Source organism: Bos indicus x Bos taurus, chromosome 24 (assembly GCF_003369695.1).
Source record: "Bos indicus x Bos taurus breed Angus x Brahman F1 hybrid chromosome 24, Bos_hybrid_MaternalHap_v2.0, whole genome shotgun sequence".
Lineage (NCBI taxonomy): Eukaryota > Metazoa > Chordata > Mammalia > Artiodactyla > Bovidae > Bos > Bos indicus x Bos taurus.
This window is the reverse complement of record NC_040099.1, coordinates 46224047-46252020: the sequence shown is the minus strand read 5'-3', so window position 1 is coordinate 46252020 and position 27974 is coordinate 46224047. Positions and strand designations below refer to the sequence as shown.

General features: G+C 53.2%; 1 protein-coding gene across 1 annotated transcript in view; it reads right to left on the bottom strand.

Annotated features, from left to right (window-relative positions):
• The window catches only part of RNF165 (ring finger protein 165), a 111585-nt gene extending 83897 nt beyond the window's left edge, over positions 1-27688 (bottom strand). Inside the window, exon 1 of the mRNA XM_027525839.1 lies at positions 27569-27688. Coding sequence (XP_027381640.1) covers positions 27569-27629 — 61 coding nt within the window. The 5' untranslated portion in view covers positions 27630-27688. The remainder of the gene's footprint in view (positions 1-27568) is intronic.
• Positions 27689-27974: the final 286 nt, after the last annotated feature.

Below are 27974 nucleotides of genomic sequence, written 5' to 3'. Positions count from 1 at the left end.
AATAGGATCATGGGAGTCTGAGCTAAAAAGGATCTTTAGGAGCTTCTCACCCAGCCTCATCAGTCACCAAGTGCAGGAGACTGAGGTCCAGGGAGGGTCAGAGACTGCTCCCACTCGAGCCAGCAGGCATGGGGACGGCAGGCTCCAGAGACGACCGGCCGGCATCTGGGGAGGGGCAGGCCCTCACACCCAGACGGCCTGGCGATGGGGCAGCAGCAAGCAGCGTGGACCGCAGGCAAGTCGCTGTCGCCTTCCCTGCCCGGTTCCCATCAGCTGCTCACTGAGCAGCCGGCAGGAGTCCTGCGTTTTCTAGTCACAGAGATCTTCCTTCAGATGGAATGAGAGTGGAAGCCCACTTTTGAAAGCTGGTGGGAGCATTCAAAGGAGCCCCTGGCTCCACCACAGCCCCCTCTACAGCTCCCAGGGGTCCCCAAGAGTGGCTTGAACACCCCAAGGCTGGACAACATCCAGCTCTCTTCCAACCTGAGTGCTCTGGGCCCCGCCTAACTCCGTGCCTGACCCTGCCTGGCACCACCCCAGGCAGAACCCACACCCCGTCTCGTGCGCCTGGGAGAAGCAAGGCGGTCTTCTCCCGTTGCACCCCCAGGTCCTGGCCCCCAGGAGAATCTGCCACCTTTCCTACTGCACGGACATTTTGCCTAGTGCTGCCTGGGGCTTTGGTCCCAAAAAAGAGACCAGGAGGGCCAGGCCAGAAAGCAGGGATTGCCATGGTACTGTCTTTGAGAAAAGGACACCAGCAACCCAGTCTCAAGAGTTAGTCAACATGTTGTTTGGAATTTCAATTGCCTTTTCCTAAAGGACCCTGGGCTCCCAGGTTCCCACCACAGCAAGAAGACAGCTTTTCCAGTTGGGCCTGACTGCTCCTCTAGTCCCATCATAGAACAAGCAGCTTCTGTTCCTCCAAGGGCTGGTCACAAACACAGGGTCCCTCCTCCTCCCATCTTAGCAGCACTGAAGACCTCCCACAGCCTCAGCACCTTGGGTGGGGAGCGAGAGGCCCATGGAGGACAGGAGGCATGCCCTTGATTAACCGTGTTGGTGGGAGGGACGAGGGCTCTATTTGGAAGAGTGATGAAGAAGCCCCTCACTGAAGCCAGGACGTGGATTCATGATGCTTCTCGGGATTTTCTAGAGTGCCCTCATGAAGTGAAATACTAAACATGGTGACTACGGTGGAGGCCGTGAGTTATCCTCAATATCCACCTTCCTCCGTTTCCATAACAATAAAACTCCTTATTTTTAGCTGACCCATGGCTGTCTGTAATAAAGACCCTTTCCCAGCTTCCTTTGAGGCTAAGTTTGACTACAAGACTAAAATCTCTCCAGTAGGATTTAAATGGAAATGGTGTGTACAGTTTCTGTGTGTGTGTTAAGTCGTTTCAGTCGTATCCGACTCTGTGACCCTGTGGACCATAGCCTGCCAGGCTCCTCTGTCCATGGGATTCTCCAGGCAAGAACACTGGAGTGGATTGCCATGCCCTCCTCCAGGGGATCTTCCGACTCTGGGACTGAACCTGCATCTCTTACGTCTCCTGTTTTGGCAGGCGGGTTCTTTACCACTAGCGTCACCTGGGAACCCCCCTCCACAACACATATTTATTGTTTTAAGACACTGAGTGGGGGGTAGTTGGTTATGCATCAGTAGATAACTGATACGCAGCCTGTGCTCAGTCACTCAGTTGTGTCAGACTCTTTGTGACCCCATGGACTGTAGCCCACCAGGCACCTCTGTCCATGGGATTCTCCAGGCAAGAGTACTGGAGTGGATTGCCATACCCTCCTCCAGGAGATCTTCCTGACCCAGGGGTCAAACCCGTATCTCTTATGTCTCCCACATTGGCAGGCGGGTTCTTTACCACCACTGCCACCTGTTAAGCCCTGTGTACAACTTCTAGGAAGTGCCCTAATTTGAGAAAACATCCTCATCCCTTGCTCCTTTGTATTTGGTGGAATGCAGGCACAGGCTGGAGCAGTAGCAGCTCTGCTGCGCCATGAGTGACTTTGGGAATGGAAGTCAAGAATGGCAGAGCGATTAGGAAGAGCCTGGGTCCTTGACACTGTAAGGCACCACACCAGCCCTGAATTCCTCCTGCCAGACTTCTTTTAGAGAAGTGAGAGAAATGACTGTATTTGCTAAACCTGACGGAATGCTAATGGAATGGCCTCTCCCCTGGAGTCCATCTGGTCTCTCTGGGCTCAGTTCTCACGTCCTCTTTGCTCTCTTTGTTCCAACTACATCAGACTGCTCTCTTTCTAGGGCAAGCCCTGAACTCTCATGCCCAAGAGGCTGTTCCCTCTGCAGAGAAGTCCTCTGCTCCCCTCTGCCTGGCTAACTCCTCTTCATAGGAGGGTCCTCAGGAGGACTCTACTGCCCCTTCAGCCAGCTGAAATCCTGGTCATGCCTTCTCAGCGCTGCCTGCACCTCCCCACCCCTTGTAGTGTTCCTCATCTTGTGAACTCCTTACACATGATCCACCCCCTCCGCAAGAAGTGGGCAGCCTGCCTGGTCCACCTTGCCTTGCTGGCCTGGCGTAGGGCTCAGATTACAAAGCAGGAGTGCACACGGTCAGGCTGAAATAAATTGCATAATTCTAGCTTCGTGACATTGGAGGAGGAAATGGCAACCCACTCCAGTGTTCTTGCCTGGAGAATCCCAGGGACGGGGGAGCCTGGTGGGCTGCCGTCTATGGGGTCGCACAGAGTCGGACACAACTGAAGCGACTTAGCAGCAGCAGCAGCAGCTTCGTGACAGCTATTCACATGTAAGGGTATAAAGTGGGTACTACCACCTCCAAACTACAAAGAGGGCAACTGAGGCCCAGGAAGGAGAGGTGCCCAAGCATCAGGCTAGCTCAGCGGCTGTGCTAAGACCTGGGCGCAGTCCTCCTGGGCAGTAGTGTACGTGAAGGGCACGGGGCACTGGGTGTCTGCAGGGACAAAATCTGAGAGTGTGACTGTCCAGATGCTCTCATCTCACTGCGGTTTTTCTTTAAGTCAAAGAAGATCTCTTGGGACTTTCCTGGGAGTCCAGTGGATAAGACTCTGTTCCTAGTACAGGGGACCTGGGTTTGATCCCTGATCAGGGAACTAGATCCCACACACCACAGCTAAGGCCTGAAAAGTGAAAGTCACTCAGTTGTGTCCAACTCTTTGTGACCCCATGGACGAATTCTCCAGGCCAGAATACTGGAGTGGGTAGCCTATCTCTTCTCCAGTGGATCTTCCCACCCCAGGGATCGAACCCAGGTCTCCCACATTGCAGGCAGATTCTTTACCAGCTGAACCACGAGGGAAGCCCAAGCATACTGGAGTGGGTAGCCTATCCCTTCTCCAGCGGATCTTCCTGACCCAGAAATTGAACCAGGGTCTTCTGCATTGCGGGAGGTTTCTTTTACCAACTAAGCTATCTGGCGCAGCCTAAATAAATAATTTTTTTTTTTTTTAAGGAATATCTTTTGCCTGCATGCTCTTAGCAGACCCTCTCTAGATGCTGGGAATAAGTGATGACAAAGTGGGGGTGATCCCACCCACAGGTTTCTCCTTTCATAAGTGAGGAAAAAAAGGTTGGTTGGAAAAAGAAGTTGGTTGCAGAGGAGGAAGAGACAGTCTTGGGTGTTTGGAGTGTGTCATCAGGGCCAGAGGCTATGGGCTTTGGGGACATGTGTTAGCTCATCCCTGGAGCCCCGGTGACAATCACTCCTCCTTCTGCAGTCGCCACACCTGAAAGCCAGAGCCAGGAGGGAAGAAGTTCACAGAGGAAGACTGAGAACACCCAGGGCCCCATCGCTTCCTGCAGGGGAGGAGCAAATGGGTTCCCTTTAGGATGCGCTGCAGGCTTCACACCTGGTGGCCTCATTTCCCTGGACTTGCAGTTCTAGAAGGCAGCTCTGAGCAGGTCCTGGGAGCCTCTTCCCTGTGGCTGTGTACACGCTGTGCATTCCTGCCTCTTTTGTCTTTTACTCATTCACTTGCTCATTCTCTGTCCTCTTCCCCGAGTACCTGGCTCCTCACAAACCCTGGAGATATCCCCTGAATCCTTGCAGCCCTCACAGGCTGTCCCACTCCTGGGCCTACAGGTCTCATCCTTGTTGTGGGTGGAGTTGTGTCCTTGCAAAAAGATACATTGAACTCTCAGCCCCTGAGATTTATTTGGAAATACAGTCTTTGCTAATGTGACCCAGTTAAGACAAGGTCACCCTGGATTAGCGTAGGTCCTAATCCAATGACTGATACCCTTGTAAAAAGGCCGTGTAGGGATGGAGAGACACACAGGGAGAACACCATGAGATAACAGAGGTGAAGATTGGGGTGATGGGTCTAAAAGGCCAGGATCGTCAGTAACCACCAGAGGCTGGAAAGGAAAGATCCTCCCCCAGAGTCTTTAGAGGAAGCATGGTCCTTCATTTCAGACTCCCATCCTCCAGAACTGAGAAGCAATAAGTCTCCATTGTTTCAAGCCCTCCATTTATTTGTCATGGCCGCCTTAGGAAACTCATACAATCCTTATCGTGTGTGAGGTCCTGTCTCCCTACCTGGATGGAGAGTCCCCCTAAATGGGAGGGGTCTGTTTCCTCTCTGTACCCCAGACATCAAGTGAGAAGTGAGTGGAGAGGGTCCCCTGTCCCTGCCACCACCAGCCCCCAGCCTGAGACTGGACAGGAGATGAGGAAGCCTCATTCCGTCCACTACAACCTGCTCCGGCACAGCCCACCGAAATGAGGTTGTCCCTGCTATTCTGGCCCCAGCACACCGTTCTGATCATGCCTGGCCCTTGTCCCATTTCACGATCATATATGCATTTGTGGGTCATTTGTTTACTCCCGGTCACGTGCACTAGACCATACACTCCACACAGGCAGGGGCGTTCGGGGGCACGTGTGCACACGCCGAGTCTCTGCGGCACTTGCTACTAAACCAGGGCTGAGAAATACAGTGCCTGCCTCTGGGGAGGGGCCTGGGGGTGCAGGCAAGGAGTGGCAGCTGGAGTTCAGCCGCGAGTTGCTGCACTGCCTCCACCTTCCCTACATACACATCTTTCCTCTTTAATGACCAAAGGACAGGCTTGTATTTAAATTTCAAATACAAGCTGGCTTGTATTTAAAATTCACAAATCTGTATTTCCATAGATGCAGATTCCTACTTCATTAAGGTAGCTCCGCCTTGGAGGCATCTTTGCAAGCTCCCCAGATAACCCTGGTGACAGACATGAGGACTTCTCAAAGCTAGTTGTCCCCCCTGGAGCCACTGTTGCAGCTCAAAGGCATAGAGTGTTGCCTTTCCGACCGGGGTTCCATCCGGCTCTGACAGAATCCTCTAACTTTGGGGTCTCAAGGGTAAAAGCTCTGACACCTGCACCATGACCAGGTGTGACTAAGGTCTAGAACAGAGGCAGGGAGTCAGGGGGCAGAGAGCTGACACGGTGAGAAGAGCAGATGGCAGTGCCATTGAGAAGGGCCTGGGGTGGTAGGGTCCTGGAAGCGGGTGCTGAGGCCCTGGTGCCCTCTCAACCCTCAACTGGCGTGTCTCAGACTCGATTCTTGGGTGTCCTTGGTGGAATCTGAATATACACACATGTGCATGCACGTGCACACACCCACATACACAGCGCACACACGCATCGACATACAGATGCACCCCCCACACACACACGTCTTGTCCTCAGAGATGGTTCCCAGAATATGCACAGACCCGCGTTGCTCCCACCTCCTCCCGCCCCCCACCAAGGAGCCCTGAAGCTCCCAGGCAAAGAAATCAGACAATGGGAGGAGGCAAAGGAGAGGAAAGTCTTTGAAACTCTTTGGTCATTAATTAGTATATGGTTTTAAGTGAGTCAGTTCCCCTCCCTGGACCTCAGTTTCCTCACGTGTAAGGGCCACAGCAAGGCACGAACTGAGAAAGGTTTTGGCCGCTGCCACATCCACCAGTCAGCACCCTGCAGAGGGGACCCCAAGGCTCAGAGGACCAGGGGTGTGACAGAGCCATGGGCAGCCAGGGTAGCCCAGTGGTCACAGATCAGACTCCAGGGTCCCCTGCCGGGTCTGACTCCTGGCTCCACCTCTACCAGCTGTGTAGCCTTTCACGACCTCTTTGCATCTCAGTGGGCTTCCCAGGTAGCCCAGTGGTAAAGAAAGAACCCGCCTGCTGATGGGAGACGGGAGTTCGATCCTTGGGTTGGGAAGATCCCCTGGAGGAGGAAATGGTGACCCACTCCAGTATTCTTGCCAGGATAATCCCATGGACAGAGGAGCCTGGTAGGCTGCAATCTATGGAGTCATAAGAGTTGGACACAATTTAGCGACTGAGCACACATGTAATGTGCCTCAGCTTCTCCATCTGTAAAATGGGGATGACAGTCTCTACCTTCCTGGTGTGAAGACGATGCTACTAGGGTGCCTAGTACAGAGTGTTACCAGAAGTGTGGGTACCTTGCCCTGATCAGGAGGCAAGAAGCAGCCAGCGCCCCCCTCCCCAACAAGGGAGCCAAGATTCACCCCCTTACACCTTCTGGGCTTCCTCTCTCACTGCCCTGAAGTTCTGGGCTCTGGTAAGCCTGACCCTGACAACAGTGCTCTCCCTGATTGTGGAAGTAAAGTGACATCCCTGCCGCTCCCCCAACCCCATCCCAGCACCGCTGGCCCCCTGACCGTGATATTTTGCACCCTAGCCCCATCACCTCCTGCATGCTGTCTTTTACCTGCTTATTCATTTGCTGTCTGCCATCATCCCCCCACCTGATGGTAAGCTCCCTAAATCCAGGGGAGGGGCCCTGACTTGTCCACCGTTGTGTCCTCAGTGCCTAGAACAAATCTGGAGCAGGACAGGCCATTCAGTCAACATCTGTGCAATGAGGGAGTGAATAAACGAATGAATGAAAAGAAGGAAGATAAAGCAATATTTTTTCAGCTTCTCCACAGACATTGGGGTCTTCTGAATGGGTCTGAATCCAGGGTCAACGGTTCCTGGCACAGAAGAGGGGCTTAATAAATATTAAAGTAACAGATAAAGCAGAGAATGAGGGAGGAAAGGTAGAGATTTGGGCCTGCATTGAGCCAACCCCATCCTGACTTCGGGCCAAGAGCCATGGAAAACCTGCCAAGGAGCAGACCGTGGCCTTGGCTCAGCAGGCCCCATTGCCTGGCCACGCCCCCACCAACGCGGAGTTACCTGGCCACGCCCCCACCAACACGGAGTTACCTGGCCACGCCCCGACCAACACGGAGGTCCTTCTGTGTCATCCTTGTCGTGTCATTATTACTCGTGGCAGTCCATGAGGCGGGGCTGTGCCGGGCATTTAGGTATAGAGGTCCTGCAGGCACTATGGGCCATGCAAGGCTTTGGATCATGTGTACAAAGCTGGGGTAGGGAAAGTCTTGAGAGGGCAGCTGAGTACACGGGGAGGAGGCGGGGGGAGAGACGGAGGGAAGCCAGCAAGCACTGAATGCAGGGGGGCAGAGGCCCCGGGAAGGGGCATCCCGGGGTTCTGGGAGACTGTGGCTGCTAGAGGAGTGGTAGGAGGAGGGGTCAGCATTCCAGCAGGGTCACCTGTGCGTCTAGAAGATTGGCGGTTCTCAGAGAGGTATAGGAAGGGGCTTTGACAGCTGGTTTGGGGAAAGAGGGAAGGTTAAGGAGGTTAGCATTTTTCCTAGAATATTAACTCTACAGCACATCTGTCCTTTCCAAAGCTTTTTAGACAGCAAGTTTCCCTAAAGTGTTCACCAGCCCCTGAGGAGGGAATCACAACGTGGATGCTCTTCTCCCTTGGATCTATAAGGAGCCCAAAGCCCCCAGAGAGGTTAACAAAGCTCACAGTTGTCCCAGGACTCCTGTCTCCAGATTTGCTGCCTTCCAGTCCTGCAGGACGTGCTTATTCTCTTGGGTCCTTGGGTGTGAGGGGTCGTGCAATGTTAAAAACAAGACAAGAGGAGGGGGATGTTTATAATGAGAAAGAAACCAAGATCCTATGAATTGCAAACTTGGCACTATCTGCCTTCGAGAGTTCTACAGACTTATTTGTGGCCCTAAAGTTTTGTGGATGAGACGCATTAAAAAAAAGAGTGTTAAATTGCATCAGTTCTAGGAAGCCGTCAGTTGGATGGTACACTGTCACTTCATGAACCACCACCAGCTTTTAAAAGACAATGTAACTGGGACACACATCTAGAAGATGCATCCCAATTTCAGAGCTGGGAGACATGCAAGTGTATGCGCCTTAGAGCTTAGTGACTGAGTGACTGAGTGTGTTTCATAAAACCCTGTAGTACCGCGCGAATGCCCTGCAAATACTATAACCAGATATTCAGACTCTCATAAAGATTTTTCCTGTTTGGCCTCTAAGATAAAAGGAGACCCTGTATTGTCAGTAGCGGTGTTGGAGTCGGATACTTACACACCCTGATCAGTCCTTTTCATCCTGCGCTTTGTGCATGAGAACCTCAGCTTTTCAGCCTGAATGAAGGCAACCTCGCATCTGAATGGCTTCCCTAATAGCGCAGTTAGTAAAGAATCCACCTGCAATGCAGACCCCAGTTCAATTCCTGGGTTGGGAAGATCCCCTGGAGAAGGGATAGGCTACCCACTCCAGCATCCTTGGACTTCCTTATAGCTCAGCTGATAAAGAATCCGCCTGCAATGTGGGAGACCTGGGTTCGATCTCTGGGTTGGGAAGAGACCCTGCAGAAGGGAAAGGCTACCCACTCCAGTATTCTGGCCTGGAGAACTCCATGGACTGTATAGTCCATGGGGTGGCAAAGAGTCAGACACGACCAAGCAACTTCCACTTTCATGTATATACACTCTTTCATAGTTCACAAACTTCTGTGGGTGAATCTTCACCCTGGCCTTGGAAGCGGGCCTCATTTGCCCACTCTCGCCTTCAGCACACACCAGTGAGCCCCGGGACTGGTGTCGGAGCCCAGGCCCCGTCCTTGACCCTGAGAAGGTCCTTCTGCCTCCCTCAAGAGGTCATCCCAACCCCCTGCAGGCACTTCTGCCAGCATGTCTGCCCCTCCCTGACCTCCCTCAGACTGGACCCGACGCTGAGAAGAAATGGAATGATTCGTAACTGGGGGCAGAAGGAAGACGAAAGAAAGTGGGAGCTTGGAGGTTTGTGGCCTCTGTCCCCTGGTCCAGGAGTGAGGGGAGGGAGCCCGGGTCTCCACCCTGACTGAGTGACCTTGGCCACGTCCCCTCCTCTCTCTGGGTCTCTGTTTCCTGCAAAATGGGGCTGGTTGGAAGGGCTGGGTATCTCTGGGGTCCCTTCCAGCCCTGCTTTTCTGGGCTTCCAGTGCAAACCCTGAGAGCTGAGTCTTGGTGGACAAGGCCCAGCCAGGCCACCAGGAGCCCCTGCGAGCCCGAGTCCTCGACCTGGGATATCTGTGTCTGGTTATCACTTCTGGAGAGCAAACCTCCTTTCCCACACCTCCCTCAGGGAGGACCTGAGGCAAGAGCCTGGGGCGGTGAGCACCACGCTGGACTGAGGGGCCAGAGCCCTGGGCCTCTACCCGCCAGCAGCTCCTGTCTCCATGACCCGTCACTCTGCTCTGATTCTCAGTCCTCCCCTGCCCCCACCCCCCATCTGCAGAGGGGTAGAGTGGTGCTCCTTGCCTGTGGCAGACTAGCATTCGCCCAGTCCCCACCCTCTGTCAGGTGCTGTGCTGATGCTGTCCATACCCCACTAATCCTTACAGAAACAACCTCTCCGGGGGGTAGAGTCTACCTCGCTCCCAGCAGTCTGACCTGGAGCCTGTGCTCTTGACCCCTAGGCCACCTGTCGCGGTGGCCACCTCGATCCCTGCTCCGGGCACTGCACTGGTACTGCCCAGGGACTCTCCCTGAGTCTCTCCAACAACCAGGAGCGGGTCATGGTTATATCCCCATTTCTCAGATGAGAAAATGAAGCTCCGAGAGATTACATACCTTGCCCCAGGACATACAGATTTTGTGGAGGGTCTGTACACCATACCCGGGCTGGGCGCTCCCAGTTACAACCTCCTCCTTAGCTCACACATTCTACTGTGTTCTTTGGACAAGATGGAAAACGCAAGCTAGTCGCCAGGACAACGAGAAGAATTTGTCAATAAACGAATGAGCACCACCCGTCAACCCAGGTCAGTGGTCGGACACCAACTTGGACAGGTGGCTTCTCACTTCTCACCTTGGGATCTTGCCCCTTGCCTATTAGGCGAAGCCCTGCAGACATGTTACCCCACCACCATGACACTAAACTGAGCAGCGTGGACACAGACAGTCTCTTTTATTCCCACAGGCAAGGAGTTTTCCTGTGAGTCCGTAAGTTTTGCTCACAAGACAGCTTTTAAATAGATCAACGTAAGGCTTTAACTGTGGGTACTAAGACCAACTGGCCAGAGATGATGGGTTGTCTCCCAATACCCGTTCCCTCTTTCTACAGTAAAGTGAAAGTGTTGGTTGCTCAGTCGTGTCTGACTCATTGTGACACCATGGACTGTAGCCTGCCAGGCTCCTCTGTCCATGGAATTCTCCAGGCAAGAATACTGAAGTGGGTTGCCATTTCCTCCTCCAGGGGATTTTCCCAACCCAGGGATAGAACCTGGGTCTCTTGCACTGCAGGCAGATTGTAGTAGAACCCTCAAATTTAGCTGGGCACTTGGCCTTCTAGAATAAAAACCACATTTCCCAGCCTCCTTTGCGGCAACACATGGTCATGTGAAGAAGTTCTGGACAATGAGATACAGAGTGGAGGTGCCAGGCAGCAATACATCATGCTCTTCCTGTCCTTTCTCTTCTTCCTCCATCCCGGTGCTTAGAAAGTAGACATGATGTGAACTGGACACGCCGAAAAGGGCCATATCCCAGGGAGGGTGGAGCAAGAAGAGCTCCCGAGTCCCTGCCACCTGCACCTGCCTGCCTTGCCTGCCCAGGACCACGAACTCCAGGCTGACCTGAGATAGTTGGTACCCCCTTTATCTGGAGTCTCTGCACAGAACCAGACTAAACCCTACCCAATAAACCAATTTCACCACGTGAAGACATAAGCATCTCCAAGCAGGTGTTAACAGATTCGAGAGTTCAGGTCTGCATGAATTAAGCTCAGTAATAAGGCGATGTGTGTTCAAAACATCTGATGCACACTCAGACTACAGTGACGCAAGTGTAGTTTTCAACAAAGAGGGGGGCATCTGATGGAATTCCCACTGGCGTCCTTCTCATTTTATGGAATTTGACCAACTGGAGTTCATCCAAGTCAGCATCTGATTGGAAGCAACGACACTGGTGGAACCAGGGATGCTTGGCCTGAAGGATTCTTAAAAGTGCCTGGCAGAGCCTTGCGAAGGCTGCCAAGAGGAGAGTCAGCGGTGGGGAAGGAAAGGCCAGGGCCTGGGAGGCAGAGGACAGAGCCTGGCATCCTGGGACAGGCCCAGGAAAGGCAAGGGGCCTGGTCGCTGCCCACGGGCCACCGATCTCCATCAGTGCAAGTCGGGGGCTATGTGTGTGCGTCAGGCCCTCCTGCTCCTCAACCGTCTCGCCCAGAGACCTGCAGTGACAGTGTGTGCCAGGCCACAAGTGGAGAAAGATCTGCTGCATTGGGCTCCAGGGGCACCCAGGGAAATGTAGCCCTCATCAGAGGAAGATTTCTCAGGAGCACAGGGGCCCCTTTAACACATTGAGTTCTCTGGGACCTGGTCCCCACCCGACACACACACTCCATAGAGTCACTGTGTGCTGAAGGATGCGAGGTCTCAAGTGTGCAGCTGCACAGCCGGGCCCCTGCCCCTGGCGAGGGGAGAACTTTGCCTCAGGTCATAGAAGAGACCTGATGTCCCAGCTGCATTGAAACCCCAGCCTCAGTTCTAGGCCATGAAATTTTAAACCACTTCCTACAACACCTTAGTTTTCTTATCTCTCAATTGCGTTTAATGAAAGGTAATCCAAAGATCCCTTGGACTGCAAGGATATCCAGCCAGTCCATTCTGAAGATCAGCTCTGGGTGTTCTTTGGAAGGAATGATGCTAAAGCTGAAACTCCAGTACTTTGGCCACCTCATGCGAAGAGTTGACTCATTGGAAAAGACTCTGATGCTAGGAGGGATTGGGGGCAGGAGGAGAAGGGGACGACAGAGGATGAGATGGCTGGATGGCATCACTGACTTGAGGGACGTGAGTCTGAGTGAACTCTGGGAGTTGGTGATGGACAGGGAGGCCTGGCATGCTGCGATTCATGGGTTCGCTAAGAGTCGGACACGACTGAGTGATTGAACTGAACTGAACTGAACTGAACCCAAAGATCAATGCAAGAAGACAGAGAGATGGTGTCTGTAAGCTCCCAACACGACATTCACGAGGTGACGCTTCTCCCTTGTCCGCAGGAGGGGCTCACAGCTGAGGAGTGACCATGCTGGGAGGGGCCCGTGGGAGGAAGGAGGCAGCTTTGGCCAATTCACTGTTCTTCTCAAGACCCAACCTCTTAGCTTGTCACTCGGGGTCTACTTTTTGCCAGCCCTTCTCCTGTGCCTTTCTCTGCAGATACCCAGGAGAGGGGAGCCGTGCCTGGAGCAGGGGGAACCCTAGGGGCTGCTCATCCTGTCCACAGGCCAAGGCCCAGCAAGGTGGACTGTACCTGACAGAGATACGCTCCAGACTTGGGAGAGTCACAAGCCCCACCGCCCAGAGGTGGTCACCTGTAGGGCTGGGAAAGCCTATGTTTTAACAAACTTCCAAATGATTCTCACTTGCTGTAGACCCTAGAGTCTGAAGCTCTCTGGCCAGGTGAAGCCCCAGGTCTCTCTCCCAGCACAGATGGTGTGCATCCCACTGGGCTCCCTGGATCTGCAGACTCGCCCACCTGCCCACATCCCTCCCTGGCACATGGCCGGCCGGGCAACTCCCAGGCCTCTGGTCTCGGCACTGCTGGTCTCTTCCATGATTTATGGCTGTGACTCCCACACACACTCCAGGAACAAGAGAACCCAGCACACCATTCACAAATTAAATTCAGCCCTCCTCTCCTCCCAGGTAATGGGCCCATCCGATGATAGAAGAGATTATAAACAGCTATCGTCAAATTAATCTCAATGTCAGAGAAATAATAGCAGCTGTAAATAAGACTGAGTGTGCCTGGCTCACCAGCTTGTTAGGGCACTTTATAAAGCAGGGTAGCACCATTAATACCGCATGGTCTAATTCCCCCGCCATCTGCACGCCGAGGTTGAGCATCGGCCGAGGAGTCTCCCAGGGGTCAGGACCACCACCCAGGGTGGCGGGTGGAAAGCCCAGGAGAGCGGGGTTTGCTGGCCATCTCCTGGACCCACGGCTTCTTCTTCCATCCCTGCCCAAACTGCCCTCATAAGCACAGCCAGGGTTCTCAGGGTTGGGGGGCTGCCACCCATGCTCAGGCCTCCCCATACCCCTCACGGGGCCTCCTCCCACCTGGGTACCCTTCCCTGTCTCACCTCCTACTGACAGGGACCTCAGCCTTCAACCACAGCTCGAGGGCCACCTCCTCCACAAAGCCCCCAAGGCCACATGGCATCCCAAAGGAGCTCAGCCATGTTTGTAGCATCTATCAGCGGGCGCTAGGGCGGAGACCACGGCGAGTCAGCGGCCCCTCCCTCCATAGCCCACACAGCCTCTGCCCCTCTTGGGCTGCAGTGAGAGCGATGAAACAGCAGAGCCCTGAGGACGGTGAGAACTGGGGGCCACAGGGTCTAGGGGGGCACGTGGCCATGGTCAGGCCTGGTGGCGTTACCCCGGCTAAAGTCTCGTGAGAATATTAACTGTGTGAATTCAGTGATGGCGTCCAGCTCACGGGGCTCAAGAGACCTGTCAATGGAAAGAAGGGGAAGCAGACACTGAAGTTGTGTCTCCAGAGACAGCATGCATGGGTATCACGGTGCTGCTGCGTGTACTCACGGGTGTGAGCAGCAAGTGGCTGTGTGTGCCTGTTGTCACCTGTGTGTGAGACTGTGTAACGTGCTGTGTCTACAGATATTTACGCGTGTTGATGAGTGGACATGCTGACATCACGCGGGTGTGTGGCTGTGTGCGACTATGCAAATGTGCGTGATTTGGGGACTGTGTACAGAAAGGCGTGTGTTGGGCTGAGCATCCAGGTGCACAATTATGTGCACGTCAAGTGCTAGACGGGTCATGTGAGAGCAATGAAACAGCAGAGCCCTGAGGACGGTGAGAACTGGGGGCCACAGGGTCTAGTGGGGCACGTGGCCATGGTCAGGCCTGGTGGCGTTATCCTGGCTAAAGTCTCGTGGGAATATTAACTGTGTGAATTCAGTGACGGTGTCCAGCTCACGGGGCTCAAGAGACCTGTCAATGGAAAGAAGGGGAAGCGGACACTGAAATTGTGTCTCCAGAGACAGCATGCCTGGGTATCACGGTGCTGCTGCGTGTACTCACGGGTGAGTACCGCTCTCAACATAGGCGGCTAGGGAGAAAGCCCACCCCAAGGAACCTGGTGTGTGTCTGTGCTGTGCTGAGTCGCTTCGGTTGTTGTCCGACTCTTTGTGACCCCATGGACTGTAGTCTATCAGGCTCCTCTGTCCATGGGATTCTCCAGGTAAGAATACTGGAGTGGGTTGCCATGCCCTCCTCCAGAGGATCTTCCCAACCCAGGAGTCGAACCCACATCTCCTGCGGCTCCTGCACTGCAGGCTGATTCTTTACTGCTGAGCCACCTGGGAAGCCAAGGAACCTGGGCAAGGTCATAAACATACAAAGGGGGAGGAAGTCCTGAGCAGACTGAGGCCTCAGCACAGCCCTTAGCTCATCCCGGACACACCAGAGCTGCGCATGGGCAGTGTGCCCTTTGTTCCTGACAAAGGCCAGTCAGCCACTGGCAACGCTGATCAACAGGCAACACTGCTGTGACAATTAGGAGTGACAAGGGCCCAGCTGCCCCATAGGACATCTGCCTCTTCTCCCGTCCCCTCTGCAGTCCTCTGCTCCCCAGCCCGCCCTGTGCCCTGCAGCCCCTCTGCCTGCAACACTCTGCCCCCACCTCTGCTCCAATTCAACCCCATGCATCCTCTAAGACTGTGCCCAGCCCGAGCCTCCCCCGAAAGAGCACTCAGCCCATACCTTGAGCCATACTTTCTTGTTTGTTCACATGTTGGTTTCCCACGGGACTACCTTTCTTTAGGGCAGTTAAAGTGCTTGGGAGAATACCTGGCACAGAGCAAGTGCTACATGAGCATTTGCTGATGCTCATGTTATTGTTATCATCCCCATGTCTCCAGTGCCTGGCAGAGTGCCTGGTCCAATTCAGACACACATCTGTTAGGTCAGCTTAACAAATCCTTGATCAGATCTGAGCTTCATCATAACCAGTTGCAAGGGTTACTAGAATTGTTCCCATTTTACAGATGAGAGCACTGAGACTTGGAGGGGTTTTTTTTCCCCTACCCTTTGTTTCCTTTACCAAATTCAAAGTGCTTCCTAGAAGCAGTCAAGGGATCCTATACATGGCAATGACCTAGCAGGTAGCCATGTATAACAATGAGTCTGTAGCCCCACGCTCTGTGCCAGGTGTCACGGTGGATATACTCCATCCACCATCTCACCTGTCACTCAGCCTGGCAGGTAAGATTGAGTACCCAATTCTTCAGGGAGCAGAACCCATGCTTGAGAGGGTTACCCACTTCAGAGGAGGTCACAAGCCCTCAGCTCCCCCCAGGCAGCCTCCCCCCTCAGCGTGGCCGTCCCAGGAACGACACGTTGACTGTGGGAGCACTCAGGCAGTCCGGCTGGGCAGAGGGGCGGGAGGGGACAGAGGATTACCAGGGAAATGGCTGGGGCTGGGGAATAGCAGGGAAGATGGGGACCGGTGTGGGTAGGATGACAATGAAATGAGAGGGCCCGATGCTCCAGAAAAGAAAAAGAAAAATCAGGCAAGGTGACAGCCCCAGGACTCTGAACATTCACCTCTTGGATCAGCTCTGGGCCTCCGTGGCGGGGGCAGGGTGCAGGCTGACCTGAGAGGTTCCCAGGCATCAAGCCGCAGATCACTCCCTGCTCCGGAAACCAGATCCAGTTCCGCCTCCTCCAAGAGGCCCTCCTGACTTTGCCAGGCCCCCGTGACTTCCCAGCGCAGGCACCAACACTGGCCAGCGGCCTCCAGGCTGGGTCATAATTTCCAGCCAGCACGCCCATCAGCCTGGCCCTCATTAGACTGTAGCCTAATCTGTGCATTCTCCACCCAACTCCAGGGGTCCTCAGGGGTCTCCGCAGCCAGACTGCAGGCCAGATCCTATCTGTGCCTCAGTTGCCCGCAGCCCGGCATAGATTCTCAGTAACTGCTTATCCAAGAAAGCTGAGACATGCCCTTCTTTCCCTGTTCCCCGTGCACTCCTTTGGGGCCCCTGAAATTGTTCCAGTGAGGGAGGAACCGAGAATGAACACCTTTTTCTAAGTACTTCCCAGAGGTTCGCATGTCTTGTTACTTTACATGTATCAAAACTTTCTTTCATCCTCACCTCCCCAGGACAATGGTATTGATAACAATTATCTCCAGTTTTTTCTAAGGAAGAGAGTGGGGCTCAGAGAGGTCCAAAGTCACCTGCAGTAGGTGCCAGGATGGACTTAGCGAGTCCCTGAGAGATGGGCGCTTCCTGCTGAGAATCGGGGGACGGGGACAGAGGCAGGTCTCTGACCTCACCCATCCCCACCCTCCTGTGCCTCTGGCTCCTCTTTCCTCCACCCCTCTCCTGGGGGTGGCGTGGGCTGGTGAGGGCCCTCGAGGGTGGGATGGGCTGGGGAAAGGCCACCCCAGGTTCCTTTCTGGGCTCCTGGACCACCTTCGTCGTCACACACCCCGCTCACCTGCTCAGGTGAGGGCTGATAGCTGTAGCTCCCTTTACCCACCCTCCCCCCTCCTCCACACCCCCTGCCCCCGTGACACCTCTTCCCCCCACCCCTCCCTCAGCCCCACCCCTCCTGTTGGGGAGAAGGCTGGATTCCTCAGGTTCCAGGGGGCTCAGGCTCCCTCTTGGGGGCCCCTTACTCCCTACCCTGCCCCCTCCCCAACTCTGGCTCTGGCTCTGTGGCCGCCCTGCTTCCTGACAGCCCTGCCCAGGAGCCTCAGTTTCTCCCAGCCAGAAACAGGAAGATGAGAGCTGCCCACCACCCCCACCAGCCAGGCCCAGCTTCCCTAGACCAGCCGACTGGGCTCCTCTTCAGGCCCGACTCCCCTTGTGCTCCAAAGGATGTGAGTGCACCAAAGGTGAAACCGAGGCTGGGCCGACCCGCCTGGTGTCCAGGAGGGGCTCTGGCCACCTCTGACTGCACTGGGGCCAGGGCTCTGTCCAGCTGCCTCTCTGGGGTCCCTCCCTGACTACCAAGTTGGGTACTGGGCCAAGTTGTACCAAGTTGTACCACCAGTACCAAGTTGGGTCCTGGTGCTGGGCCAGGGCTGACTGGCAGTTCGGGGGGCCTTGTAGGAGGGAACCGCCCCGCGGACCCAGGTCTTCCATCCCTGCCTCACTTGCCCCAGAGTTGAACTTCTCCGCGCAGCTCGGCAGGGCCAGGCTGGTGGAAGAAGAGGCCCGCCCAGGCCAGCTCCTGCTCCAGAGAACAGCATGCAGACGGAGGGCCCCACTGGAAGAGCCGCCCTTTGGCTTAAGGATGGCAGGTGTAGGCAGCCCTGGGCCAGGGGATACCCCAACCCCATCAGCACCCAGAGTTTGGGAGCAGAACTAATTGTTCTAGGATGTGGTGGTCTTGGGAACAGGCGCCACAGAGGGGCCCGAGGGCTATGGGGAGGGGGTTGCCTGGAGGCACTGGCTGCTGGGGGAGGCGAGCTGGAGCCCAGCAAGCAGGCTGTGGGGGGAGGCGAAGCCCTGGGAGGGCTTCCGCCCCCTTGCCTCCCACTCAGCAGCCCCCAGAGAAACAGCAGCAGCTGTTCCAAAGCTTCCCCGCCCTTCCTCGAGACAGGTGTTGGCTGAATTCTCACTTCCTCCCAGCCTCAGAGAGCGCCTCCACCCGCTCTCCACCCGGCAGGCCGGTGCTGAGTCAGCAGCGCCTCTTCCTCTCCTCCACTCGGGGAGACCAGCCCCCACCTCCAGTGGGTGCGGCCGAGCCCTTTTGCTGAGGTCACCTGCGGGAGGGCTGGCTGACCCCTGCTCCCCTGCAGTGGCACACCTCAGGAAAGGAGGCCCCAGGGAAGCTCTTGCTGAGGAGCCAAACGGGAGCGGGGGCAGCCCCAGGAGGCAGGAGGGACCCGAGGCTCTGGACCCCCAGCGGGGCCTGTGCTGCCTGCAGAGTCACTGCTGTGGCCGGCGGAAGGGTGGAGCCTCTCTACTGAGCTCCGAGGCATGGCTGCTGCCCAGCGAATGGGCCAAAAGACAATGGAAGTGTAAGTGACTCTCATCCAGAGGAAATCACCATTTTTTTTACAGCAGGAAGGGGCAATTAGGCCAATTATCTCCTCTGGCAAGTTGGAAGTGCAGACCCAGAGCAGTCAGGCTCGCCAGCCCTGTCACAAGGGTGGTTATTGGCAGAGCAGCCTCAAAGCAGGGCTGGGCCCACCAGCCTGAATAATGGGCCATCACTGTTAACTGTTGTCTCTGGCTGGCTTCTCAAACTTCACTTCGCATAAGTCACACTTCATGTGACAAGTCCTGTAAGGTAGACCCATCGCCCCCATTTGACAGATGGGAAAACTGAGACCCACTGGAGGAAGCTGACTGGCTCAAGATCACAGTGGACTTTGGTGGCAGAACAGAGACCAGAAGCCAAATCTCAGAGGAATTTATCCGAAGCTTCCTTCCCCATGCCCTCTTTCCTGCCCCCTCTTTCCGCCCCTTTGGGCCCGGACTGATGGTGAGCAGAGAGGCCTGGGAGCTGTCAGAGTCCACCATCCCCCACCCTCCCCGTGGCCAAACAACAGCTCAAGGGAGGCCACAGACCACACCAGCAGGGGTGGCCTGCGACCCAGAGCCGTTGGGTGCCTCACAAGCCACGAGTCTGAACACAGAGCCACCATTCGAGTGGAATTTGGTGAAGCCAGTCAAAGTGATGCTTGTGAAAACAGCTTAGCAAGACATGAAAGGGCTTTTAATAGGTTAAATCTGAAAAATCAGAGAATGCATAAGTGTATATTACTGTGTTTACAGCTCTACAAAAAATATGTATATAAGTATGAACAAACTGGTGGAAGGCCTTTCACTAAAGTGATCACAGACAGGTGGACTCCTAAGAGATTTTTTCCCTTTGGTCTATTTTCTAAACTTTCCAAAATGTGAGTGTATTAAAATGTGAGTGTATTACTTGATGATATAACACAGATAGAAGGCATCATGATGACCTAAGAAAACCCAGGAGAGGTGCTCATGACTTGGGAGCCAAAGTCCTTGAAGGGGTACACCTAGTTATCTTGGTGGCAAGCTGAGCACAGAGGTCCCCCAGTTAAGCTGGCGAGGCCTCCTCCGAGCCGGAGTCTGCAGGCTAAAGGACTCACCACCCAGTTCCAGCCCCTGCTCATTTCCCACCCTGGGGTCTTTCTGGTCCACCAGGCACCCTCCCTGTCTCTCAGACTCCCCTTCCAGAGGGTGGAGGCTCTAGGCTGGGGACTTGACCTGCTTCACAGCTTGGCTGGCCGCAAGCTAGACTGAGGCCTCTCCCAAAGCGGACAAACCGATGTCCCCAGATGTGGAGGAAAATTAGGGATTCCTTTCCAGTCAGTGTTTTCTTGGTTTCAAGAGGGTTCCTAACAGTGTGCAGGCCCTGGGAAGCGCTGCAGGGAGCCACAGCTGGCCGGCCAGTCACACCACATCCACTTCTGGCTCAGCCATTCCCTAACCCAAGGCGAGCAGGGGACAACCTTCCCCACCCTTGGCCTCAGTTGTCTCCTCTGGTCCCCAGTTACCTCCTCCCAGTCTGTGTTGAGGAGGAAATGAGATAACAGAAGAGAAGAGCTTTGAATTAGGGAAAATCCACTCTGCAGACAGAGCCAAGCCTGAGGTTGGAGCCCACGCCTCACCCCTCATGCCCTGTCCTTGGCCTCAGCTGCCACCCCCCCACCCCCTCCTTCTCTGCGACTCTGCCCTCCTCCCCACATGGGTAGGCCCCACCTTTTTGCAAACCCGTGGAGGCAATAATCTTGCCACTTGCTGGCCTTGGGTCCCTCTTCTCAAGAAAGATGAAGTTTGATAGAAGTTCAAACTGAGATACCAGAGCACAGCTCCCTGAGGGAGTGCATGTTGGTAGAGAGGTTGCTGAAAGCGTGACCTGCATAACTAAGGATGCAGGTGCCTGGCCAGATAAGGCAGGGAGGGAGAGTTCTTTGAGGGTGTGTCCCATAAATGTCCCATACATTTATCACCTAGTACTCCATCCAGGACTAGAAGTCTCAAATCCCAGGACACTGCCACAGTGCCCTTCCTTCTGCCCCCTTCAGCATCTCAAATTCTATTTATCTACATGCTGAACTAACCTCTCCCCCAAATTGTCTGCTCTGCCCACCATCCCTGCTTGCTTTCCTGGTCTCACATTCTCCCAGGCACGTCCAGACCTCCCCATCCCTCCGCCCCTCCACATCAACTCAGCTCTGTTCATTTCCTCTTATGGGAAGCTCCCCCCCGCCCCCCATAAACCCTCCTCCTCATCCTCTAGACCACTGGTGTGTGGACTTCCAACACCCCTGGATGCCCGCCGTGGACTCCTCCCCAGCTAAGCTCTTCTGGGCTCATCCCTCTACTGGAGCTTCCGAAGGCCTAAGAAACGGATTTCTATCAGACTTTTCTCCCATTTTCTCCCAACCTTACGCTGCTTAACCCCTGGAGTAATGCTCTCCCGAGAACCATTCAAAGACAGGACAAGGGTCCCAATGCTTCCCATAGCTATGCAAGGTGACAGGCCACACCCACACCCCGACACACACACAACCCCTCCTCATAAGTGCTTTCTGTTCTTGCCCAGTCAGCAGAGCCACCTGGCCTTGACCGAAGTCTCCCTCCATTCCTGTCCCTGCCTGGAGTCTTTCTCCTCTCCCTCCTGTATACATACCAACCTTTGAGGCACAACTCAACCCCATTTCCTCAGCACATCTTCCCTGATTTATCTGATCTCTTGGCCAGTATATTCCAAGAGCTGTGCAGGATGCGGGCAGCCACCCAGCATGCCTCGGGACCTGCTCTGTGCCCGGTGTCTTTGAAAAGTCTCCACACACTCTATCAGGTAGATATAATGATGGTCATTGTTTAGAGAACACTCAGAGCAGTGGCCTAAGTTCACCCTTCCTGGTCAAGACTGGATAGGACTCAACTCCTGGACTGCTCCAAGCTCTTCCCATTACACCAATCAGGACATTGTGCCATCCGTTTGGGTGCCGAGGCACCGAATACCTTAGACAGTGTCTGGTTTCCTAAGCATCCATCTCCCAGCCTCAGCATAAGCCTCAGGAGGGCAGGTATCCAGGTCCCACATGGCTTTCATATCCCCCTTCAATTGGCTCCAAGTAGGAATTCAGTGAACACTCATTAACTAAATGAACAAACAAGTGAGTCAGTGAATGAATGACTTAATGAATGAATACATGAAAATACAGGCATTGCAAGTGGTTCAGCTGTGGGGTTATGAATGTTTGCTCTTAGTTCTTAAATCAGCCAGAAAATCTGAGCCTAAGGTAAGCCTTTCCCTCCAATTCTCTTAGAAATATATTGGCTCATCTGTGGCCAAACCATACCATCCTAATAAAAGCAAATTCAGATTCATATTATATTAAGCCAGGACTTTTTAAAGAACTATTTAGATTCATAGAGGAACCAAGGCCCAAGTGTACAAGTAAGTGTCTTATACATTTGAGCAACTGTGGTCAGGAAGGTCTGAGACACCCAAAGTTATGTCCTGAGCTGGAGTCAAGGGCCTGTGTCTCCTGGCCAGGAGTTTCCCATGGCACTTGGATCCAGCACAGAGCTGTTGCTTCCCTAGCTCAGAAAAGCATTAAGTTTTCCAATGGACACTGCAGGCTGCGTATTTAAAGGCGGGAAGGACATGGCAGGTAGGGCAGGAGGTGAGCAAGGAAGAGAGATGAGAGGTGACCCAGTGTCTGTTATCTGCATATTGCGGCATGGAGACTCTTGGTCGTCTTTTCCCCTAGCCTTGAATAATTAATAGTATCTGCCGATTTATGAAAAACTATTATTTAAGTAAGCCCCTCAATTAGGTGGGCCTTATCCAATGCTGGTTTCAGGAGAGAAGTTCTCTTATTCAAAAGGAAAAGTGGTAAATAAAAACCATGTTCCATCTTATTACAAAGTCCAGCGTAGAATCTACAGAGTAGATGGATTTTCCAAAATCTTAAGAGTTAAAATTGATTAAAACAGGTATGTGTCTGTTGGCTGAGAGAGTAGATGCAAAGTACAGTGGCTTTGTAATGACTGGACCATCCAGTTAGACAAAAAGGCTCCTTCAGATGAGTAAGTTTATTCTAACAGTCTAGACAAAAATATGGCATGCATTTGATAAATTGCTAAAACATGACTTCCCAGTAACCTACTAACTTTCTATGTTATTACTAGGTTACTAAACCATTCTCAAAACATTGACCAGATAATTCCAATATAATACATAATACTGGTTTAAAGAAATAAAATCCGAGAGTTGGTTAATAGCCACTGCTCTCTAGGGTGATCACCTGAGTTGGGATCGTTTTCCTTCTTGTTGAGGTTGGTTGGAGGATGGTTTATTTTGCTTTCTCAAACTGGGAACAAAATTGAAAGTTTCATGAAAACCAAAATAAAAGGAGGCGGAGGAGAGGGAGAAGGAGGGAGAGAAACAAAATCCCCAAGATCTGCCTATCTTGCCTCACACAAACTGCAGTACGAGCCTCCGCTGGGAGCTTGCATGTGTGTCCATGTGTCACAGTAAATCAGCTCAGCTTTCCCACCCGGGCTGGGGAGAGCATGAGAACAAAGGGCCAGAGCAGAAAGGGCAGCCATGGGGGAGAGGAGAGCCGCGTCGAGCCACAAAGGAGGCGAGGAAGCGCTGTGGTCAGGCAGGGGTGCGCCCGCCTGGCAGGGAAGGCTGGCAGGGGGCAGAGGCGAGCTGGGAGACAGCCCACAGAGGCGAGCAGGAGGCACCTTGGCCCAAGGAAGAGCGGCTTCAAAATGATGACCCTTTGAAGGAACCGTGAATTTCTTTAATCAACTAATTTCCTCGGTGACTAAAACGCCTCATTTAGCAAGGCTTATTCTGAGCTGAAATTGAATAGGTGTAATTGACAAATGTTTGAATTTGAGTTCCACTCTGGGGGAAAAAAAAATACCTCTCCACTGGCTCCTCAAATATAATTATGGAACAAAGATATATTTTAAGGGCTCTTCTTCCAGTTCAGTTTGGGGGTAGATTCGGACTTCCCTCCTGATCCCCGCCCCCCACAATCCGACAATGACAGAGATCTGGCTTTCTTTCTCAAGAGAGGCACTCCGGCCGGCCACAGATGAGGCAGCTGTCAGGAAACTGGGCTGTAATCAGCGTTCACTGGCTCACAGCCTACAGAGGGCACAGACCCTCTTATTCCTGCAGTAACAGGTCAGGCTGCTGGCCCTGGGATGAATGTGGGAGTGGTCTGCGTTGGTTTCTGTTTCAAACATCTTCCTTATGCAGGATCTCCATGCAAAACTTACATCGTAGGTCCCAACAATTTAAATATGCACCTGGGAGAGGATACTTTCAAATTCCAGATCAAGGCTTCAACTGCATGTAACATGTCACCCCCAGCATGACTTAGAAGGACAGTAAATCAATGAAACAGTAAAAAGAAAAAAAAGACAACTGAAAATGGGTTTTTCAGGCGAGTCTGAAATGCTACAAGATTGCTAGTTAAGAACAGTATCCCTTTTCTCAACCTAAGGGTTATAGCCCATCTCTTCATCAACATCATAAACCGGGTGCCCATGAAACTTGGAAACTGAGATGAAAAGTGGAGGCTATCGGGTGGGTACATAGGTGGCCAAAGATAGGAGTTCTTTCTATGTAATAGAGCTATTTTGGTGTGTCAGGACAACTGACCCATCCCCCACCACAGTACCCAGACATCTACTGTAGAAAGATATGGACTAGATGAGATTAAAGTCACCATATCTGTATCACAAAAAAAAGGAAAGAAAAAAAAAAAAAAACCAGAAGGCATTCACTCAAATCTTACAATGGGAGGTGGGAGTGGTGGGTGGGTGGGTGAGGGGTGGGGATAGAAAAGCAAGGGGGGAAATCTAAACAGCAGGATACGACAATAAATGGGAAAACAGCAAGAGAAAAAGCACACTAGGTTAATATAGGAAACTAGTTCTTTATTGAGAGATTGTATATTAGTATTAGTGGATTCTGTGTGTAACAATGTCGTCATGCACACGATACAAAAAAAAAAAGAAAAAAAAAAAAGGCTGGGCCCACCATGCTTCGGAAGGGCAACAGAACAAAAGCAGCGTACAATGAGCAGATGGCCCGGGCTACACGAGCACAGTAGGTTTCAGCAGGGTAACATCTCTAACCGAGCGCTGTACATTGTCAACTGGGGGATGTAAAAAAATACAGATCATGCTTTAGTTTTAGTACAAGAAAAGGTGAAAAAGATACACAACCAAAAGGATATTTGATACAGAAAAAATTACCCACAAAATAAGAACAGGAAGTAATTCAGCACAGCAGAACACGCGATCCCTGTTTAATGGAAAACCATTTTGCTGGGGATTCTTTTTCTTTTCGTTTTTTTCTCTTCTCCTTCTTTTCAGATTGCCAAATGGCAATCTGGGGAGGCCCCTTGGGACTTTACTTTGGAAGGGCCCTCAAAGTAGGGGCCTTATTCTTTCTTTATTGCTGCTGTTTTGTTTCAGTTTTCAAGCAGGTCTGGCCAGCGAGGCAGCAGAAGGGAGCCGGCTGTTAAAGGGGCAGCTCTGAGGGCCAGGGCGGATGTCCAAAGATGCTCTTGACATTGTACAATTAAACAATTAAGACACCGTGGCCAGGGCTCCCCCTTAAGCCAAAGACCTTGCTGCACCAAATTTTCAGAGTAGCAGCAACTATCATTTTATCAAAATTGTTCATATATATATATATATATTTATTATTTTTTGCCTCTGACTAGATGTAATCTCTTCACTTATGCCAGGGTGCTAGCAGGGAGCTAGCTGAAGCCACCCAGATAAGTGGCAAATGGGGTGCTACAGCCTCCAAGCCAAGGCAAAAGGAGTCCACTTAACAGGGATTTACAGTGCAATGTACTCGGCTAAACAAGATGAGATACAAAAATGGTTATTTCTCTACATCTATTCTGAAATGGCCTACATCCTATACTACTACAATGGAAACTAAAAAGAACAGATTTAAGCTGGCAAGCTATCTAATAGTTTTACAAGAAGATTGTGGTTTAGGACCTTGTTGGGTTAAGCATTAGTATCCTCTATCGGAAGGTCATGAATTCTTATCACATTGTGCTAAATTTTACTTACAGCCCGACTAACCCTCAGCCCTTGAATTTCCTATGGGCGTGTTTGCCATGAAAGTAAACTTTGACTGGCAGAATTTGTTTTCTTAGGTGTTTTTTGTTTTTGGAGGGGGGTGTATTAAAAACAAAATTTAAAGGCAGCTGAGCAATTTGAATTTCAAAACATGGAATCAGCATCCTGCAATGGTATTTAGAGATTGGTGGTATTAATGAGGATGATAATGATTTAATCAGGATAATTATACTTTCAGGCTCAACATCCATCTTAATCATTTTTGAATTTCTGCCTAGTGTAATGTTCCACACCCGTTTTAAACGGAAATGCCAAGTAATGAGATATAATTGTGTATTGGGGGAGGGATTGGCATTTCAAGGGAGATCTCACCCAGCCCCCCCCATTCCTATTCTTCACACATCCCCTCCACCCCTGCCCCCCACTGCTAGGCTGGCCTGAGACAGGGGATACTGCCGCTTAAATAGCAATGCCTTCCTCAGATGGAGACAGGAGATGGTTAAGAGGGGTGTCACAATACAGCTAAATGCGGAGGCAGAAGGGTCACAGCGCACACAGCAGCGAGTTGACCATTCACTGAGCTACACAATGAAGAAAAAAAAAAAGATTTGATAAATGCAGAATGTCATCATTCTATCATCACACAAAAAACTGCGGTTCAAACAGGCCTAAGGGGGTCAACCTTGCCTTTTAGGTTCTGGGGAGAGGCTGGGGCTGGGGACAGCTGGGCTGGAAGAAAGAGGGCCGGGCTTTCATTCTCTGGCCCAACAGGGCCCCTGGGGCGCACGAAGGCGCTGGCCCGCGACCCCACCCCCCACTCTGACTTGGGGGAGCAGCCCTGGTGGCAAAGGGAAGACATCATTCCGTGCGTGAGGGAGGGGGGCCGGGGGAGGGCTTCAGCCAGGAGGGATTGAAGCAGACGTGGAGTGGGAGAGGATAGCAGAAACATTTCCAAGAAGAGCAATGTGAGTCCAGAGGCAGAATGCAAAAAGAAAAATAATAATAATGAATCTAAATGCATCTCGGGTTTGCTTTGGGAGGTGGGAATTTTTGATTAAAAGAAAATGGAAGAAATGTGAAGCGGGGAGAAGAGGGGGAAAATCAAGCTATTGTTGTTAGCAGAATGTAAGGGAAGGGGGATGTGGGGAAGGGGACCGTGCAAACACATCCCATATATCACAGTTAAAAACAAAGCCGGCGCCGGCCTGCTGCTTTGTCAACGCCTGCCGGGGGCAAAGGCCTGGCCTGGGGGCAGCATCCCACCGCATCCGCGCACACACAGCGCAACACCCAAGGGCCGGCACCCTTCTCCGGCCGGCCGGGTCCAGGGGTGCACAGCAGTGCACGCCTGACTCTCCAAGGCGCGCACACACTTGCACACAGTCACATACACGCGCGCACGCACACATACACACACACACACAAGCATCTTGAACCCATAAATACAACTGTCATACAAAGACCATGGTGTGGGGGGTGGATAGCAGAAGGGCGATACACAAAAAAGGGTTAAAGGGGAGGAAAAGATGGGACGGGAAATCGTGCAAGTGCCCACGAGAAGGTGGGGGCTGGGGCATGGGACAGGGCAGATGCCAGATGCGAGCTAGGCAGCCATCGGTATCAGTGACTAAATAATGGAGAAACACGAACACAAATGACATGAAACACACATACATCTCAAAAAAAAAAAAAAAATCACAGAAAGCCAAGTAGGCTTACACACACACACACACACACACAGGCGCGCACGCACACAGTCATGTATCTCTCTCCGTCCTTCGATCACACAGGGCTAGGTATTGGGGGAAGGGGCTATGACTGGGGGAACCGCGTCCGCCGCAAAGAATAAAAAATTGGGGCCGGGGAGGGAGGGGACTCGAATTCGCCAAACCCTAACTTCACTGCAAAAGCTCCCACGAGGGCGGCCACCTCCACACTCGGGGTCCCCCAGAAGGGAGAGGGGAGAAGCCACCGCTCGCCCCGCGTCCTCCCGGGTGTGCCCTGAACGACCCCCCCCCTCAACCCGCCGCCCTCGGCGCCAGCCCCCGCCCGGGTGCCCGCGGCGATCCACGCTCGGAAGAGGACCCCGAAAGCAAAAAGCGATACCTCTGTTTCGCACAGAGCCAAACACTGGAAGCACGAGATAGCCGACGTGGACCAGGACCATCCTGGCTCCTCGCGCGGCGGCGGCGGCGGCGGCTGCGCGCGGGCCCTTTGTGGCGCGGCTCCGGGGCGCGGGCGCGGGCGGCGGCGGGGCTGCGGGAGCCGCCGGGGCGGGAGGCGGGGCGCGGGGCGCGGGCGGCGGCGGGGCGGCGGCTGGCGGAGAGACAGATGGCCCATGGAAAGGCTCCCTTCCCGGCCCCTCTCGACATTCAAAGGCGCTGGGGCCGCAGCTGCCGCCACACAAAGGCGCGCCCAGCCAATGGGAACGGAGCGCAGCGCGGCGCGGCCTCGCCGAAACCGCGGGGGACAGCGGGGACCGCGGGCGCGCGGGTGGCGGCGGGGCGGGGGT